The sequence below is a fragment of the Macrotis lagotis genome, chromosome 1, assembly GCF_037893015.1.
Source record: "Macrotis lagotis isolate mMagLag1 chromosome 1, bilby.v1.9.chrom.fasta, whole genome shotgun sequence".
In the NCBI taxonomy this organism is placed as follows: Eukaryota; Metazoa; Chordata; class Mammalia; order Peramelemorphia; family Peramelidae; genus Macrotis; species Macrotis lagotis.
Window position 1 is genome coordinate 629,961,228 of NC_133658.1, and position 20,399 is coordinate 629,981,626.

The 20,399-nt window shown below is 32.9% G+C and overlaps 1 protein-coding gene across 4 annotated transcripts in view; it reads right to left on the bottom strand.

Moving 5' to 3' along the window:
* The window catches only part of LRP1B (LDL receptor related protein 1B), a 2,479,914-nt gene that overhangs the window by 1,225,100 nt on the left and 1,234,415 nt on the right, over nt 1-20,399 (bottom strand). For all 4 annotated transcript variants that reach the window (XM_074215080.1, XM_074215079.1, XM_074215078.1 and 1 more), the window contains exon 6: nt 1,691-1,948. In XM_074215080.1, coding sequence (XP_074071181.1) covers nt 1,691-1,948 — 258 coding nt within the window. The remainder of the gene's footprint in view (nt 1-1,690; nt 1,949-20,399) is intronic.

Sequence of the window (20,399 nt, forward strand, 5' to 3'; positions counted from 1 at the left end):
ACTTATTTAATCACCTTTTTACACAAAGTGACTGAGAATATTACAGTCTGAAGTAGATTTGGCCAAAAATAATGTATTTCAATTAAAAAGTGTCTATTGCATTAATTTTTTCAGCTAAAAATTAACTTGTTTTACAAACTATTTGAAAAAATTTTTGTTATAAAAAACCTTACAAATAACTTTGATAAATGAAAGACAAATCACTAATATATGACTAGATATTTGCTTTATGGTTATATATTTGCTGTACATAACTCATATTCTAAAGGAAATATATTTTACTTATGAGTAGACATGTATTTTGAAAGGGCTTATTCTGGTCATGAGACATATGAACAAGGAATCTTGCTTCTTTACAGGTTTGAGAGGCCTTTTTTTGGAAATATGTTTGACTGTAAAAGCCACCCATCTATCTTGCATTGAATAGGTTGGATCAACTGCAATGGTACTGGCTAAGGAATTATCTTATAGAAATAGGACTAGGTTAGTTTTGAATAATTCATTGCTAATGAAGTCAGCTCTAGGACTCCAACATGTGCCTGGGGCTAATGTCTATGATATTCACATCTTCAAGGAGCCTTCAATTGCCTTTCTTAACTACTATTCTGTTATTTATATTTTCCATATAGTCTTTTTAAAATAAAAATCATAATTAATAGCCATGGGAATTTATGATCATTGTCACAATTAAGGACTTGTCAGTTATTTTAACTATGTTAAGAGTATCTCCAAAGTTTTTCTGATATTCTGATGAAATCTTTCATTCCACATAAAAGTGCTTTCAATTGAGATTTTAAATCCCCTATTTTCTCATTTTTGTCACAATTATTTATGAATGATATAAATACATATATTGTGTGTATATATATGTGAATATAAAAAGACATACATTTGTATAAATGTGTGCATATGAAATGGGGTGTGGAGGTGTGTTTGGCATGACTTCATATGTATAATATGTATCATGAGTCATGCCTTCTAGATGGATTGGGGAAGGGGGGAAATGGGGGGAAATTTGGAGCTGAAAATAAGTTTATTGTGTGTTTGTAAGCATTTGAAAAGCCTATATAAAACATAAATTTTTCCAATTATCTATACACACACATGCATATTCATGACTATTTTCTCACAAAGGCTGCAGGTTATAATAATGTGAAAAGGGATATTGTTTCACCTACTCCAAAAGTGAAAGAGATGTAAAATATAACACAACTCTTCAGAGCTGTTAGAAATGAGATTTACAAAAGTCTTGCTACTCTAAGAAAGATGTAGCAATCTTAGATAGGTGTTGTTAATTAGCATACTGTAATTTATTTCACTGCAAACCTAATTGTCTTCAAAGGACTTTTTGAGACACTGCAATAGATGGCACATAAGTCTATGTCCTTTGCTGACTTCATGTTTTCTATATCCTACCTTGGCTACTATACAACATGCTTGCAGACTGTAGATACAAAGTACTTAAACAGTCAGCACTGATTGCAATTCATCGAGAAAGGAATCAGTATCATTAACTCAATATTTGTATCCATAGAAAGTTTAATTGCATAAGGAGAGAAACTGAAAATGCCCAAAATTTTGGAAAGCATGAAAGCTGATAGTTTTCACCATGCAAGGAAGTCTGGGAATATTTTGGTCTGCAAAAGAAATTTTATAAGGGATAACAAACATTCGGTATTAAAACACTTACTGTGGAGCGATTGAAGAATGTTGATTATCCATTCATCTGTTAATTGTCCACTTTTTGTTATCTGGGTACATTTTAGCTGATTTGAAGATTCTCTTGATTCAATCCAACAAATTCTATCTTCATTATAAATAAAATCCAAAGTGTGAATTTCCTTTCCTTTCCCTGAACTTAGGGATGCCACAGTGCTTCCATTGAGATACAATATCTCAATTGTTTCATAATTTGTGATCAATAGTACTGGGGGTCTATCACTGGGTTCTGAAACAAAAGAAAGAAAACTGTTATTAAAAGAAAAAAAGGAAAACATATATCACCTTATTTGCATTGTTCATTAAGTATAAACAATGTATTTTTAGAAATTATATCTTTTAAAGTAAATGCTCATATGGAGTGTGCATACCCAGAATACTTCCTTGTTTTGCATAACTCCATGACAGAATCTCTCGATTTTTTATTTCAGTTTACTTCTTTGTAGAAAATATTCCACTAAAAACTAATATATTTTATTTCCTTACTGATATGTTTTCTATATATTAAGATGATGATACTGATACATTTTCAATAAATCAAGTGATTTCAACTTTTTTTATTAATAATGATGGATTAGATCTGATCTATTTGCAACATATATCCCAGGCCATCTGCCTCCCAGTGACCAATGCTATTTTTTTCCCAGAGATGGCTGTATGGGGTTAGAAACACAATCTGTAGAGCAGAACAGAAGTAAATAGCCCAGAAAGAGAGAGAGCAAACCTGCAAGCTTGGCCTAATTTGCACGATGATCTAACAGAAGTGCTGAGCCAAACATTTCCTTAGAAGCCATAGACAGAAATAATGATTTCTAAGCTCTTTCTTCCAATATTCCTCTGAATAGGGTCCTCCCACCATACATTAAGGGAACCAAGAGACCAGAGGTTAGAGCAGTTTATTCAATGTCATGTTTCTGAACGTGCATCAGAGCTGACATTAGAACTAATGAGCTTTTGATGAACACTTGCCTGGGTATCCAATCTTTCCATGTCACAGTTTTTAGAGAACCAGAAAATCACATGCTTAATTAGAGCTGAGTGATTCCAGAATTAAGCTAAATACCAAATTTAAAGTCATGGTAGTTTCTAGGTTGGTTGTAGAATAACCAAGAAAAATATTTTGCTTTACTTTCTCAAGTGAAAGTGCTGAAGAAAAAGAATAAAATCAGGATTTGATTGGGGGAAGCTTTCCCAGGCACTCACTTCTATTTCTAAAAAGTTGATATGTAAGAAATCCAACAAAAGATGAGATTCATGTAGTAATACAGTCACAACATTTCTTCATTCCACTATGTAATGATGTTGAAGATAAATGAAAAGGATCAAATTCACTTATTATGAATAAAAGGATCAAATAAGATACTATTCTGAAACTATTACCATATCTCTTTTTTAAAAAGTGACTTGAAGGGGGCGCTAGGTAATACAGTAGATAGAGCAACCAGTCTTGGAACCAGGAGGACCTGAATTCAAATTTGACCTCAGACATATAATAATTACCTATCTGTGTGATCTTGGGCAAGTCACTAATCCCATTGCCTTAAATTAAAAAAAAATGCTTTGGAGACATCCAGGGGGAGCCAAGATGGCAGTGTGAAGCTAGCAGACTGCTGGAGTTTTTCCCTACACATTAAATGAAACATCTAAAACAGACAGTAAAACTATAGATCCTACCAAAAAAAATCAAAATACGTTTTCAATTGTAGACACTGTGGAGGATCTTCAATGAATGTCTATCTCTTCAGGGAAAAAGGAGAAATAACACACAGCTAATCAGGAGAGTTGGAAAGCCAGTGGGAGGTTTCTAATCACAGCACAGTCCAGGTCCTGGCAGCTTGATAGGAGACCAGCAGGGAGGGTCTGAACACTGAGAACATGAGGGCAATAGACAGGACTGGGTTGGGAACAAATTACTCTATAAGCAAGGTCTGGACATAAAGGAGGGGGAAAAAAGCCTCTAAAGGCAATGACTGGATTGCATAGGCAACATCATGGCAAGGCATGAGGCAGGAGATCAGACCCTAACCCCAGCATAAAAAGTTCAGAATGATACTACATATACCCCAGGAACAGAATTCAACAGTAAAAATGAGGGGGGGTGGGGGGGGAAGAGCTCTAACCATAGAAAGCTACTCTTCAGACAAAGATGATAAAAATGCCATCTCAGAAGAAAGCAATGACAAATTACCTACATGGGAAGTTTCAAAGGAGTTTATGAGTTGGACTCAAATTCAAAAACTTATAGAATAACTTATAAAACATTTTAAAAACCAAAGAAGAGAGGAAGAAAAATTAGATAAAAGGAATGAAATACCATGCAGGAAAATTACTAAAAACTGATCAAAGAAACCAATTCCTTTGAAAGTAAAAATAACCAACTGGAAAAAGAATGTAACACATCAAAAAATAAAATCAACCAACTGGACAAGGAATGTCACTCAGCTAAATCAACCAACTGGAAATGGAATGAAACTCAGTAAAAAGCAAATTAACCAACTGGAAAAGGAAAACAATTCACTGTAAAGTAAAATTACCCAACTGTAAAAGAAAATAAAATCCTAGAAATTAGAATCAGACAAATAGAAACTAATAAATCTATGAGGTATCAAGATTCCATCAAACAAAACTAAATGGTGAGGAAAAAATTGAAGAAAATGAAAAAAATGTAAAGTGCCTTTTAGGAAACACGGTCAACCTGGGAAACAGATCCAGGAGAGATAATTGTTCTTCCAGAAAACTTGGATCTAAAAAAGAACCTGGAAAATATCTTTCAGGAAATTATTATGGAAAACTATCTGATTATACCAGATCAAGAAGATAAAACAGTTTTTGAAAGAATACACAGAACAACTCCTGAAAGAGACCCCCAGAACTCCAAGGACTGGCCAAATTCCAAAACTGTCAAATTAAGGAGAAAATACTGCAAGCAGCCAAAACAAGCAATTTAAAAACAAAGGGAGCACAACTAGAATTATTCAGGACTTAATAGCCTCAACGTTAAAGGATAAATAGGCCTGGAGTATGATATTTCAGAGAGCAAATGACCTTAAATTATAAGCAAGAATTTATTATCCTGAAAATTCAGGATATTCTGTCAGGGGAAAAGATGGATTTTTAATGAAATAGAGGACTTCCAAAATTTTCTGATAAAAAGACTAGAAGCAAACAAATAATTCAATCTTTAAATACAAGATTCAAGAAATATAAGAAAAGGTTAAAGGGTTGAATATGGTGGAAGGGATTATACTTAAAAGATCTGGTATGGTTGGTTCTTGTCCTTCATTATCAAAGAAGATCAAATTGATCTCACTACATTTGAGACAATTACATTGTTTCCAAATGTGGCTGATTCGATCAGTAATAGCTAAAATGCTCCACCGCAGGTTGGGCACAAATAGCCCAGGAAGCATTTATTCTAAACTTAGATACCTCATGTTTCTCTTGAGCTAATTTATTTCCACTTTACTCATAAAGCTCAGCACTTTTTCTGATGAGGACACCCTCAGTAGGCAAGGAAGAAGCAAAACTTTTACTCTTTATGGATGATAGGATGGTGTATATACTTAGAGACTGCTAAAAATTCAACTAAAAAGCACTTGAAAGAATTAGCAAATTATCAGGGCATAAAATAAAACCACCTTTATCATCAGTATTTCTATATATGAACAACAAAGCCCAAGGGCAAGAGATAGAAAAAGAAATTCCATTTAAAGTAACTGCAGACAATATAAAACACTTGGGAATCTACCTCCCAGGACAAACCCAGAAACCATATGAACACAAATATACAAATACAAATAAAATCATATCTAAACAATTGGAAAAATGCCAATTGCAACCAAGGGAACAATGTACACATTAAACCAAGAATACAATGTACAAATTAAGAACAACATTGTTAGATGATTAACCTTGATAGAAGCAGCTCCTCTCAGAGAACTTATTCAGAAAACTTATTAGACTGACTAAGGTCTATTCCCATCCCCTATCCCATATGCTATCCCCATCCAGAGGAAGAAAAACAAACAAAAAAAAAACCCTTCAGAATCTGATGAACAATTCCCCTTTTAAAAAATATCTCTTTCCCTTAATTCTAATTCCTCATGCTGAAAATAACTGATCTGTAAACATGTTTAACACAAATGTATATGTATAATATTAACCTGACTATTCACCACTAAGGGCAGTGAGGTGGGAAGGGAGGGTGGAAGGAAATTTTGTACCTTAAAAATATACATATTCATATGGATGAATGTTGAAAAGTTTTTATAACATGTATTTGGAAAAATAAAATATCAATTAAAAACCACAACATTAGGGGCGGCTAGGTGGCATAGTGGATAGAGCACTGGCCTTGGAATGAGGAGTACCTGGATTCAAATCCAGCCTCAGACACTTAATAATTACCTAGCCCTGTAGCCTTGGGAAAGCCACTTAGCCCCATTGCCTTGAAAAACCAAAAAACAAAAAAACCCAAACCCAAAAAAACAAAACAACAACATTATGAGTTGATCAGCTATGATGGATGCAGCTCCTCTCAGCTGTTCAAAGAGCTAGCACAACCCTGGGAGACCTGTTAAAGACAACACCATCCACATCAAGGCAAGAAAAAAAAATAACAAAAGATCACAGAATCTCAATGAACATTATGTTCATTTTTTTAAAAAATTATCTTATGTCTTTCCTTCTTATCCCATGGTTTTCTTTTTTCCCCCTTATCTTATTTCCTCATATACAAAATGACTAATATGTAGACATGTTAGACACAAATATACATGCACAACATTCACTAGATAGCTCGACACTGGGGAGGGTGAAGAAAGGGTAAAAGAAAATTGTGCATCAATTCCAACAAACAAAGAAAATGATTTGGAAAAATGTTTCATTTAGATCCCTGCTTCTAATTCAAAAGATATCTTCCATAATCTGTCCTTTCTCCACCACACATGGGGAAAGACTTCTATGAAAGTAAGATATCCATGTAATAGAGTATAAGACTAGGTCTCCAGTAAATCAATCAAATAACTCATCCTACATTAACATCTTTAATTAATTTAAAATATTTTTACTGAATCAATGGCAAAAAATGTGTGAAAAGTCTTTTGACTGGAAATAGTAAAAACCATTGGGTGAAATGATACTAATCAGAAAGGAGCTGATTTTGTTTGTGGAGCAAGTATAAAATGTCACATCCTGTGGGGCATATATAAAATTATGAAGCAGTTTGAAAGAGCATTTCAATAGCAGATCAAATGAGGGAAAAGTATAGTTTAAACAAGGCATTAAGAAGAAATTATCTGGGAAGATGGAACCAGTGTCGGGGAAATGAAAGCCTTTGACTTTTTCTCCTTTTTTAAAAAATTTTTGCAAGGTAATAGGATTGTGATTTGCCCAGAAACTGATTTCAGACACTTAATATTTAGTTGCTGATTTGACCTTGGGCCTTCCTGACTCCAGGGCTGAAGCTCTATCCACCTTGCCATCTAACTTGCCCCCCCCATTTATTTTTTTTTGCCCGGAAGCTGATCACGTGAATTTGAAAGGTTAGAAGAATTTGAACTCCTCTTAGGTGCTCTCGGAATGTCTCTGGAGCAATTAATAGCAATGACTTCAATGTGTCACATTGAGTAAAGGGCAAGTTTAGAACTTTACAAGAAACCAAGCAGACCATAGTAGTTAAGGGGAACATTGTGAAGACCCATGAAAAACTTCTAAACACTGGGAACCATTTCCACTGCAGCATGTGCTCTAATCTTTAGCTCATTTCCCCTGGACTCCTTATGTATTTGTGAGAGAATCTGTTGAGCTTACTTTATAATGAACACTCCTTTCTCAAAGTTAATTGTCTGATTGGATAAGAGATAATAACTGATAACGAAAGAGAGGAGCACACTAGTAAGGGTACACGAGTTATTGTGCTAAGAAAAAATAAAAAGGAAAAACTAACTCTTCAGTGTTAATCTTAGAAATCTAAAGGAAATAGGACTCTGTCAGTGATTAACTTAAGCTGCTGGTGTTAGCAAGGTTTACCAGAAGGGACACCAGAACTACCTGTGACATTAAAATACCATAGAATAGTAAAATTAGAGATTTTGAGTTGGAATGAATCAACATGCTAAATCCATTCATTTTAGAGCTGAAGAAACTGAGGCCAGAAGCCGTTAAGTGACTTGCCCAGAGAAGCAGAGCCATTAAAGATCTAAGTGGGTTTTAAAAAACAAGATCTCCTGTTTCCAACTCTAGTGATTCTAGTGAGTGCAGGATACCTAGAAGTCAGAACACAGCTGTCTTACTTCAGACTTAAATAATAAAAGTCAATTGACCAATAAAAAGGTCTCTTCATCTCAGAAATTGTTTTGAAATGGGGTTGGAACTGACAGCTATTCCTCAGTTAACTCACTAAGATGAAACAACTTCAGAAGACTGAAAACTCTTGCTAGGATATCAGTTCCCTCAGATTTCAATGGTTCTGTACTCCTTAGTGGAATTTGCTTTTCTATTTTGACCTACAGCTAACTTTGGTCTATCTAAGCTCCTTTTCTCCCTCCTTTTTTTTTTTTTTTTTTTTTTTTTTTTTTTTTTGCTGTGTCTAACTTTTCATTAGTCCATTTGCAGTTTTCTTGGCGAAGTTATTGGAGTGACTTGTAATTTCCTTTTCCAGTTCATTTTAAGATGAGGAAACTGAGGCAAAGAGGGTTAATTGACCTGTCAAGGGTCAAACAGCTGGTAGGTATCTGAAGTCAAATTTGAACTCAGAAAAATGAGTTTTCTAGGCTCTAACCACTGGGCAATCTACTTGCCCTTACTCTTCTCTATTAAGACTATGTTTAAGGGGCAGTTAGGTGGTGCAGTGGATAGAGCAGCAGCCCTGGAATCAAGAGGACCTGAGTTCAGATCTTGCCTCAGACATTTAATAATTGCCTAGCTGTGTGAGCCAAGGCAAGTCACTTAATCCCACTGCCTTAAATAAATTTTTAAAAACTACATTATACCATCTTATCTGTGAATTTCCTGATAGTATCTTTTGATTAGATTCCCTTAACTGATCTGTGATTGATCAATCATGTTATTTCAAACTTTTGCTCTTGTCTCTCCCTTGTCTACCAATGTCTTGGATCACATTGACTCTGGGCTTTCTGTGACTATTTCTAAAATAGTTTCCTGCTATTGCCAGATTGGAAAAATTCATTTGTTGCCTCACCCATATGGTCTGTATAGTCTGGAGAAAACATTTAAAGAGTCATACTATGTTCCCTAATAGCACACATTTGCCACATCAATGATCTTCAACTTTTCTTTAATCAAATGCTACAATCAACAAAACATTTTGAGTATGTACTTCTAATTCATGCATATTTATTTATATATTATATAGATAAACACTATCTTAATATATTGTGTACCCCATAAAATATATTCAAAAAAAGGAAACTTAAAAAGGGATGAGATAAAGCTTAAAAACACAATATTTTAAATATTTTACTTACTAATGGTATAAAACATTTTTTTCTCTCTCATCAAAGATACTACAACTTTTAATATATTTAGTGAAAGCTTTATCAAATAGTAAAAAAATCTCTCTATTGAAAAGAATACTTTTTTCTTAATCATTTAGTTAATTTGATTGATCCTTTTAACCAAGAAGGTGAATTTCTTTTCCTTAAGATGAAAGATAAACTGTATAACTATGAAATAATAAGTCATAACTATCAGTAGTAGAAGAGTATTTTTTAGCAGGAGTCATGTTTCTCTATGCAGAAATATTCTCCAGGGAGCAGTTGAGTAGCACAGTGAATAGAGCACTAGCCCTGGAGTCAGGAAGACCTGAGTTCAAATGTTACCTCAGACACTTCATAATTACCTTTGTGAACTTGGGCAAGTCACTTATCTCCAAAGCCTTGCAAAAACTAAAAAATAAACAAGAAAAAGAACAAGAAAAAAAGAAATATTCTCTGAACACAATGAAAAAAATAAAAGCTATTTGTCTCTGGTTTCAATTCTGCAGAAAACGATCATTATAAATACTTTCCCTCTTCCTTTTGAGGTTCTGCTGAAAAAAAATGAGTAATACACAATAGTAAAATACTTTAAATTACTTTTCATATTTACATACTTTAATTGTGTTTTTGTATGAGGAATAGCAGAAAGAGAGTTTGGCTAGATATGAGAATTCATGAATAGGAATATTGTAGAGTAAGGTATAAGAGGTGGTTGAGATCTTGTAAAGATCTTAAATGTGAAGCAGGCATTTTTATTTCATCCTATATTCAGGAGTTTCTAGAATTTTGGAGTATATTGTGACATAGTCAGAACTAGGCTTCAGGCATGGAGACCCATTAAGGTGTCATGATAATAGTTGAAGCAAGAAATATTAAAGGACTGAAATAGGGTACAAATGCTGTGGTTAGAGAATTGGGAAAGGATGCTAGAAAGATATACTATAAGATTTGTCAATTATATGGATATGTGCAATGAATGAAAGTGATAATTCAAGTATAATACCAACGTTAAATGCCTGTGTGATTGGGAGGGTGATAGTACCTTTGCCAAGAAGAGGAAAAGGGATAACAGAAGGGGAAAGATATTATGAAAGATGCATTGTAAATCACAATACATTTATGTCTCCTCCTACTGTGGGACTTCTCTATACCACCCAAAATGAAAAGGAAAGAAAAGGACTCTTATGGACTAATCTTTAGTCCATATTGAAAAATGTTTCATTTAGATGCCTGTTTCTAATTCAAAATATACCCTTTTTCATAATCTTTCCTCACTAAGGGATCCTTGTTGGGTATATAAGGTAACCTGAAAGGGCAGAGAGTAGGTATGCATAAGTTGGAAAGAGGATTTTTCCAGTAGTATTTGTACTTCTACTGCCATAGGATTTGGACTGGGAATGACCTTTAAAGCTTGACTGAGAATAGAAGCAGACAACTGGGAACTTGAGGAATGTAGAAAGAATGGGTAGGTGAAAATTAGTGAAAGTTAAGCTTATTTATGTTAGAGCTAAGTGCCAGAATTGGCTAATCTAGGGAGGGTAGGATGCCACCCTCCATTTGGTTAGTTATACTTTCTTTGGGGTCCTATCTTGGAAGAAAAGTAAAATCTTCACACTTTGAAGGCCTCTGGTTTTGGGTTGTTTTTTTTTTTTTTACCATTTTTTGGTCATGTATTGTGTTCATTAATACTATTAATATATATCTAAATCATAACTTCAACTAGATTATATAATCTCTTTAAAATACCTACCTAGTGATCATTTGCCATATTTAAAGCAGTGGAATATCTTGTATTTTGTCACAATTGCATTCTGTCTCAAGCTAAGCTATTTAAAGCTCCCAGGGGTATAGTCATTTTTTTGTTGTTTTGTTTTGCTGTGATTGGTTAATCACATTTTTCATTTCTTGACACAATTAGGAATTATTCACTCTTCATCAAGTTATTAATAGGTATAGTCACATTTTTAGATATAATATCTCATTAATACCTTAAGATTATATATACAAGTATATATATATATATACATATATACATGTATGTTTGTGTGTATAAATATATAGACATACACACATTTGGTTTTTTTTGTTCTTTGTTTTACTATTCCTCTTCCTCCCCACCCAAAAGCTGCAACAGGCATGAAATATGACAATGAAAGAGTTGATAATCATATGACAGTGCTCTGTATTCATTAAAGAAGTATAGATGAATGTCTAGGATTATACAGGTATAGATTTAGAGCTGAAAAAGACCTTAGGTGACATGTAGTCCATTTTACAAATGAGAAAACTGAGACCTTTAGAAGTTAAATCACACTGCTAATAAGTACTAAAATTATCAACAAATACAAACAAAGAATAAATTGGAACTTGGGTCTACTGATTGCAAATCAAAGGTTCTTTCCACTGCATAGTGTTGTTCTAAGTTATTAAAAGTTTGTGGAAAATAAGAAAAGGCATAATTATTGGAAGAAAGAAGTTTTGCTAATAATTATCAACTGCTACTACCAAACAAATATATCTTTTAGATTTAGTGTTGTTGAATAAGAGACATCAATTAATAAACATAATCCAAAATATTACTGAGATCAGTTTGACTTTGGGGCTGATCTATCTGGCATCTGAAATGGAATTCAATATAACTGCCTTATGTTGCCGTATGTTGAATTAGAGGAAAAATATTTGATTGGAGACATTTGCATATGATCAGGCTTGGTACTTGGACTTGGTAACTGGTGACCCATCAGTTTATCTTAGCCATGATTGAAATGTCATTATTTTGATGAGAAGTCACATGCTACAGATGTAAATAGAGCAGTAAGAATTTCTGTGAGGAGAAATCTTTAACGATGAAGAATACAGACCATGTCTTCACAGGGCTACCACACAGATCAAATTCTGATTTTTACTGCCTTGGCAAAATTGACAAGACAAGCTATTAGAGTAAATGAATTGACCATATTAAAATGCTTGCTTTAGTATTGTGGCAGACTCTGAAACCTCAGAAATGAAATTCTGAGGCAAGAGAATCAATAAAAGGGAAAAGAAAAAAGAAAAGAAAGCTATTCTTCACCAACATCTGTCCTATTTAGATTTAATCAAAATAATTCTCAAGTTTGTGAAGCTACAAATGACTTACAGAAGGGAGAACACTTAAAATGTTAGCTCTAAGATGCTTTATTGTAATGGATGCTTATGTAAGGATTTTTGCTAATTATTCATCATTGGCTCCCTTGTTCAGACAAATGGCAGAACTGAATAGGGAGTCAAGACTTGGTGCCAAATTACCACTAAAAACACTAGAAGCCCTTGAAATCATCAAGTGCTAATGGCATAACTCCCTTAACCCATTTAATGATGAATATCAGTGAAGGCTATATGAAGCTCATCCCTCTCCATTTACATTGTCTCAAATCTATACACTACTGCTTGCATTAGCACCTAGACTGTCAGTGTCACTTGAAAAAGTCCGATCTGCTTAGTTAATGAGGATAAAAGACTGCCAAGAATAAATATGATACTAAAAGTAAGGTCTTAGAGAATTTTATCTTCAGAGACAGTGGGTAGTTTTCCCAAAGGAAACACTATAATGCATATTAGATGACTTCAGTCAACAAATGGCTACTTACATCAAATATTTGGTAATAAACATTAACCTTCTACTCACAGGAGCTCAGAATACAAAGAAAGTATTCAGGGCCATTCTTAGCTCTATGGCCAAAGGTTGAGATAGTGTAAGCCTGCACAGCAAATTTCATTGATTTTGAAGGAAAGAGGACAATTTTCAATGGGGAGAGGTTAGGAATAGGAAATATTCTCCTCTAAGAAATTTCTGTGGGTCTATAGTAGAGTGCTAAAGGATTTAAAAGTGAGAATAGGTCTGTCCCTATTATAAATATTAGTTTTTAGCCAATGTTTCATTTTGTGAGATATGACTAGAAAAGTACCTAAATGAGGATATTGTATTCTAGAAATATGGTAGATGGCAGCTAATGAATCCACGTGTTGCACAATTTAGGAATGGTAAGGAAATGTTTGTATGTATGTTCTAAAAAGATATTAAGTGCTTAATAAGTCTCTGACCCTCTAAAATGGAGAGGAACACAAAAGAAGAGGAATTAATGAAGATGGAGGTGATGAAGAAATGTAACATACCAGCTTTCAGATCAAACACACATTACACATGTATCATAAATACATTTACATTTTTCTTAATATAATTTTGTAAAAGAACACAATGAAATCCTACTCTATTTACAAACGACTTCTATCCTCTTCATCTTCCCCTCCAAAAAGCCAAAACAAAACAAAATAAAACCCAGAAAACTTAGCATTCACTTCTGATACTTAGAAAGAAAATAGGACTTAATGGGATATTATGGTGATAGATAAACCAAATATAGGTCAAGAGGGTGTGTTTGTACTGGAATACATTTCCTTCTTTTAGAGGAGAAAATTGAGATCTATAGAAAGAAAAAAATATTTTCCACTAAAATAATACAGAAAAAAGTGTTTTTAAAAGAGAAATCAGAATCCCCATTAGTTATTTATTACATGTAAATTATGCAAGCATGTGTTACAGGAAAGGAAATCAGTGTGAAATTAGAAGTGAGAATGAAGTATGTTAGCAACTTGAAAAGAAAAGTAACGTAAATATCTCTGGGAAGGAGAACAGAAGCAGTATGTGAGACAATATGAAGATTAATCTGTGAAAACCTAAGAGTAGATTAGATAAAAGAAAGTACTCCTAAGTATTTTGAAGAAGAGAATGAACTAGATATAAAATATTAGTGTGGGGAGATGATTTTAAAAAGAAAAAAGGAATACATTATTCAAATAAAATAATGAATTATGGATAAAACTAAACTGAATTAAACTGTAAAATGTAAACTGAGATATAGTCTGAAAAGGTGAAAAAGATATAAGGTACACATCAGCACTAAACTAATCTCTCTTCAAAATAAAAAAAATGAAAAACATTCATAATCTAATGGAATTGTCCCCACATTTTGTTTAACTGTTTTTTAGGTCTATGTAAAATATCTTTTATAAAACTACATAAAATTTTTAAAAACAGAGTATTTAGAGTCAAGAAGACCCATTCCTCCCCTGATAATATTTTCTCTGATAAATAAAAGCTTTGTAACCATGGGTAAATCACCTAATCTCTCAGCCTCAGTTTTCATCAAACTCTAAATCTATGCTATGATAATAGCTAATCTCCATGAAGTTAATTGATTTAGATTTATACTGTCCTCTATTCACCACAGTTCATTTCTTTCCAAACCTGAGGCATAGTCCTCCTTCTCTGCTCCCACTGTTGTGGTGCTGTTGAAAATTAATTTATGTACCCATATTGGGAAAGGGGATGATGAGAAATATTTTAATTGTGTTTTGTTATTCTCAGTTGGAGACAAAAACCAGGGATTAACTTTTGATCTGGACAGCAAGAACTAGTCATACCCTTCCCATGATCTTTTACTTGCTCTTTCCAGGTGGAATAAATTTTACATCCCATTAATTACCTTACTAATAAGAGGCTATACCTATAATCATGCTAACTGAACTCAGTAAAATATGTTATTTTATGTTAAGTGAACCCTTGCTGGATGCAAGTTGTTCATTCAGTTGTATCTGACTGTTCATGAGATTTTCTTGACAATGATACTAGAATGATTTGCCATTTCTTTCTCCACTTTCCTTCTCCAATGGATTAAAGCAAACAAAGGTTAAATGCCTTGTCTAGAGTCATAGCTAGTAAATAATATAAGGTTGGATTTGAACTCAAGTCTTTCTGACTCCAGGTCCAGATACACTTAGCACCTACCTGTTTTATTGGTATTCCAGTTCTCTTATCCTTGCCTCATATTATGAATTTCATAGAATGATATAAACATCATCTCTTCTCAAAGCACCTACGCCTACCCCCAACCTTCTTCTCAGAAGACAATACTATTATTTCATAAAAAGAGTTTTGACAATCCCTGTCAGGTCCCTTTTCTTCCCTACAATTCTGTAACTCATATCCCTTCTTTTGACCTGTTCTACTGTATCCTAGTCTCAAGGAAAAGAGGTAGTCCTCTTTCCTGAGACCAATCTCTACACTTGTGCCTTTGGTCACAACTTCTATCAGAGCTTGCCTTTTCAATAATTCTCCCCTTCCTAGGTTTCTATTTCTCTTTATGTAAGACTCCTTCCTAACTTCTCTCATTTATACCTAGAACTCAGAGATTCTTATAAAACCTTAGATTAACACTGTCAAACCCTTGAGCTATCATAATTTTATATTTCTCCTGTACTTCAAAGCCAAACCTTTAGAAAAAGCTGTTTATACTCTCCGAGTTCACTTTCTCACCTTCCTCTCTTGCATCAACCCTAGTAATATGGATTCTGTTATTACTATTTGACAATCTATTGTTTGTAAAAATCAACAGTGATCTCTTTTTATTAAATAATGGGCTCTTCTCAGCCCATCATTCTTAACCTTTTAATAAGACTAACACTGTTGCCCAAATCAGTCCTTCCTGGATTTTTGTGCTGTCTCCAGGCCACTGACTGAATGATCCATCTCCTTCTCAGAATCACTTCTCATCTACTAACTGTAGATATATTACAGAACTATCATGATCTTCATTTTCTCTCTTTTGTTGTTGCTCAATCATTCAGTTATATTTGACTCTTCATGGCTGACCCATGCATAAGTCAGTTTCTTCCATCCTCCACTAACTCTAGAAGTCTGTCCAAGTTCATGTTCACTGTTTCCATGACACTATCATCTCATCCTCTGCCAACCCCTTTTCCTTTTGTATTCATTCAATCTTTCCTAATATCAGGGTCTTTTCCAGTGAAACTCAACTTCCCATCATGTGACCAAAGTATTAAAACTTCAGCTTCAGTATTTAGCCTTTCAGTGAATAGCCTGTCAAAGTATTGATTGATTTGACCTCCTGGCTATTAAAGAGAATTTGAAAAGCCTTCTCTAGAACTACAATTAAAAAGCAATAATTGTACTGCACTTGGCTTTCCTTATAATCCAACTCTCACAGCCATGCATTGCTGGATGGATTTGACTATGGGCAACTGTTTTGGCAAAGTGACATCTCTGGTTTTTAGCATGTTGTCTAGATTTGCCATCTCTCTGACGACTTTCACATAGTGAAATTTTTCTTGTATCTTTTGTGTATTCTTTTTAAAATTTTTAAATTTCACTTTTTCCAATTACATGTAAAAGTAGTTTTCATTATTCATACATTTGCACACATTTATGAGTTCCAAATTTCTCTTCCATCCTCCCTCCCCATTATGGTGAACAATCTGGCAAATATTGTACATGTACAATCCTCATTAGTCCTGTTGAAAAAAGGGATTAAAACTAAGGGGGAAAACATAAATAAGAAAAAACATTTAAAAGCAATTTTTAAAAGTGAATACAATATACTTTGCTCTGCACTCCATGGCTTTTTCTCTAGATGTCTATGGCATTGTACAAAATAGAGGTCACTGAGCTGCTGAGGGGAGCTTCATCCAACATAGTTAATCATCTCAATGTTTTTGTTAATGTGAATAATATCCTCTTGTTTGTGCTCACTCTACTCAACTTTTTGTGTAAGTTTTTCTATGCTTCTCTAAAGTTTATAATTTCTTACAGATCAATAGTATGACATTATATTCATATGCCATAACTTGTTCAGTCATTCCTTAATTGATAAGCATCCTCTCAATCTCCAATTCTTTATCACTAAAAAAGAACTATAAATACTTTGGAACAAGTGGAACTTTTCCAATTTTTTATGATAGATATAGGTCCAATATTGGTATTACATGGTCAAAGGGTATGATTGGTTTTATTGCTCTTTGGGTATAGTTTCACATTGCTCTCCAGAATGGTTGGGTCAGGTCATAACTTCACCAACAACGCATTAGAGTCCTTTTCTGTCTTCTAACATAATCTGATAGAGGTGGTATCTCAGAGTTATTTTCATTTTAATTTCTTTAATTAATAATAATCTGGAACATTTTTTCATATTACTCTAAATACTTTTAATTTCTTCATCTAAAATTTGCCTGTTGATTGATATCCTTTGACAACTGTCAAATGACTTATAGACATAAAGTTGATTCAGTACTCTATATATTCTAGAAATGAGTCCTTTATCAAAAACAATAGACGTGAAAATTATTTTCCAGATTTCTGAAAACCTTCTAATCCTGGCTACAATGATTTTATTTGTGCAAAAGCTTTTAAATATAATGTGGTCAAAATCATTCATTTGGAAATTTATAATCTCTATATCTTGTTGCACCTCAAATGTCTTCCTCTCTATAGATTCAACAGATAAGAATATTTCTTGTTTTCTTAATTCATCTATGATATCACCCTTTATGTCTAAATCCTATACCCATTTCAACCTTATTTTGGTATGGGGGTGAGATGTGGGTCTTTGCCGAGGTTTTGCCTTACTACTTTCGACTTTTCCCAGCAGTTTTGCTGAGTAGTGAGTTCTTATAGATTACTATAGCCATTTACTACTATTTCTTTTGTATCTAATCTAATCCATTGATCCATTTCCCTATTTCTTTGCCACTACCAGACAGTTTCAATGATGACTGCTTTATAATATAGTTTAAAGATCTCATACTGCCAGACCAATTTCCTTTGCATTTTTTTTCCAATTTCCTTGATATTCTTGACCTTTTGTTGATCCAGAAGGATTTTATTTCTTTTTTTTTTCTAGCTCTGTACAATTGTTTTTTGGTTTTTAGATTGGTATGGCTGAATAAGTAATTTAATTTGATTTGAATTGTCATTTTAAATTTATATATGTTATATTAGATTTATATATATATGTATATATATATATATATATAATTTTATTCACTCAGCTTAACTGTGAGCAACTGACATTTTTCCAATTCTTTAGATGAGACTTTATATGAAAAATATTTTGTAATTGTGTCCATTTAATTTCTGCATTTGTCTTGGGAGGTAAATTCCCAAGTATTTTACAGTTACTTTAAATGGAACTTCTCTTCCTATCTCTCACTCTTCAACTTTATTTGTCATATTATATAGAAATGTTGATGATTTATGTGGGTTTATTTTATATCCTACTACTTTGCTAAAGGTCTTGATTGTTTCAAGTAGCTTTTTTTCTTGAAGTATATCATCATATCATCTGAAAAGAGTGAAAGTATTATTTCTTCATTGTCTGTTATAGTACCTTCAATTTCTTTGTCTTCTCATTCCTAAAACTAACATTTATAATACAATATTGAATGGTGAAAATGATCATGCTTGTTTCACTCCTGATCTTATTGGAAATGTTTCTAGTTTATTCCCATTAGATATAATGTTTGCAGATAGTTTTAGATAGATACTGTTTGCAATTTTAAGGAAAACTCATTTTTTTTCTGATGTACTCTAAAGTTTTAAATAGGAATGGGTGCTGTATTTTGGCAGACTTTTTCAGCATCTATTGGATAATATATGATTTCTACTAATTTTGTTACAGATATGATAAATTATGATGATTATGTTCCTAATATTGAGCCATCCCTGTCTATCTGGTATAAATTCTACCTGATCATGCCATATTATCTTAGTAATAACTTGTGAAAATATACTTAGTAAATAATTTAGTGAAAAACTTTGCCAAAGTTTTATTTAAAATTTTAGCATTAATACGCATTGGGAAAATTGGTCTATAATTTATTTTGTCTTTTTTTTTTGGCTGCTCATGATTTAGGTATTAGTACCATCTTGGTGTCATGAAAGTAATCTGGTAGAACTATTTTTAAAAACAGTTTATATAAGAAGCAATTATTACTTAAGTGTTAGTAGAATCCACTTGTATCTATCTGAGTGTAGATTTCCCCCCCCCTTAGGAAGTTTATTGATGTTTTGTTTAATTTCTTTTTCTGAAATGCAGTTAAGTATTTTATTTCCTATTCTATTTATTTAAATAATACTTTTTAAAAAAAATTCATCCATTTCACTTAGATTGTCAAAACTGATGGCATATAGTTGGGCAAAATAACTCCAAATTGTTATTTTAATTTCTTCCTCATTCATATTGAGTCCCCCCCCCCTTTTTTTTAATACTGGTAATTTGGTTTTCCTCCTTTTTAAAAAATTAGATTAATCAAAATTTTGACCTACATTATTGCTTTTTTAAATAAAACTCAGTTTTATTTATTAGTTTAATAGTTTTCTTACTTTCAATTGTATTAATTTTTTCTCTGATTTTCTGAATTTCTAATTTGATTTTTAATTGGGGGATTTTAATTTGTTCTTTTTCTGGCTTTTTTAGTTGCATGCCCAATTCATTAATCTCTTCTTTCTCTATTTTATTCATATAAGCATTTAGATATATAATGTCTCCCCTAAAAACTGTTTTATCTTCATCTACAAGTTTTGATAAGATGTCTCATCATTATCATTGTCTTGGAAGAAATTGTTTATTTCTATGATTTGTTGTTGATTTACTCATTCTTTAAAATCAGATTTTTAGTTTCCACTTGATATCTTGTTTATCTTTCCACAGTGCTTTATTAATACAATTTTTTGTATCATGATCTGAAAAGGATTCATTTAATATTTCTGCCTAATATGACTCAACTTTTCTTTGTATAATCTTTCTTTCATATCTTGTTTTAATCCTCATGTGTATCCACAGCCTCTGCTAAGATATATTCCTTTCATCTATACTGAAAAAGTACAATTATCAAGGGATTATTGATTTATTAATTGATTATAAGCCTAATTACCTCATAGCCTTTTCATACCCACAGTCTGTGTCCATGTACACTCCCCTCAATTGCCCCATTGGAAATTTAATTCTCAAGAGCTACATACATCAACAAATTGTAATCAACTTACACCATACCCTCTTTCAAGTACCCCTTATAGAAATACAGTCCTCATGAGATAAAGTAACTCAAAATCACTTCATGAACCATTTGTTTCTTCCCCAAGTAGTCTTTCTAATTTTAGCTAAAATATTAAATAAAGCAAAATCACTTCATGACACACTTATACCCACATCCTCTATTTACACTCCCTTCAACTATATTCAGCTCTCATAAAGTATCAGCTAAAACATCCTCATATGCCCTCTTTGTAAATATGCTTCCTTTAACTATCCTGAGAGAAATAAAATTCTTGGGGGCAGCTAAGTGGCACAG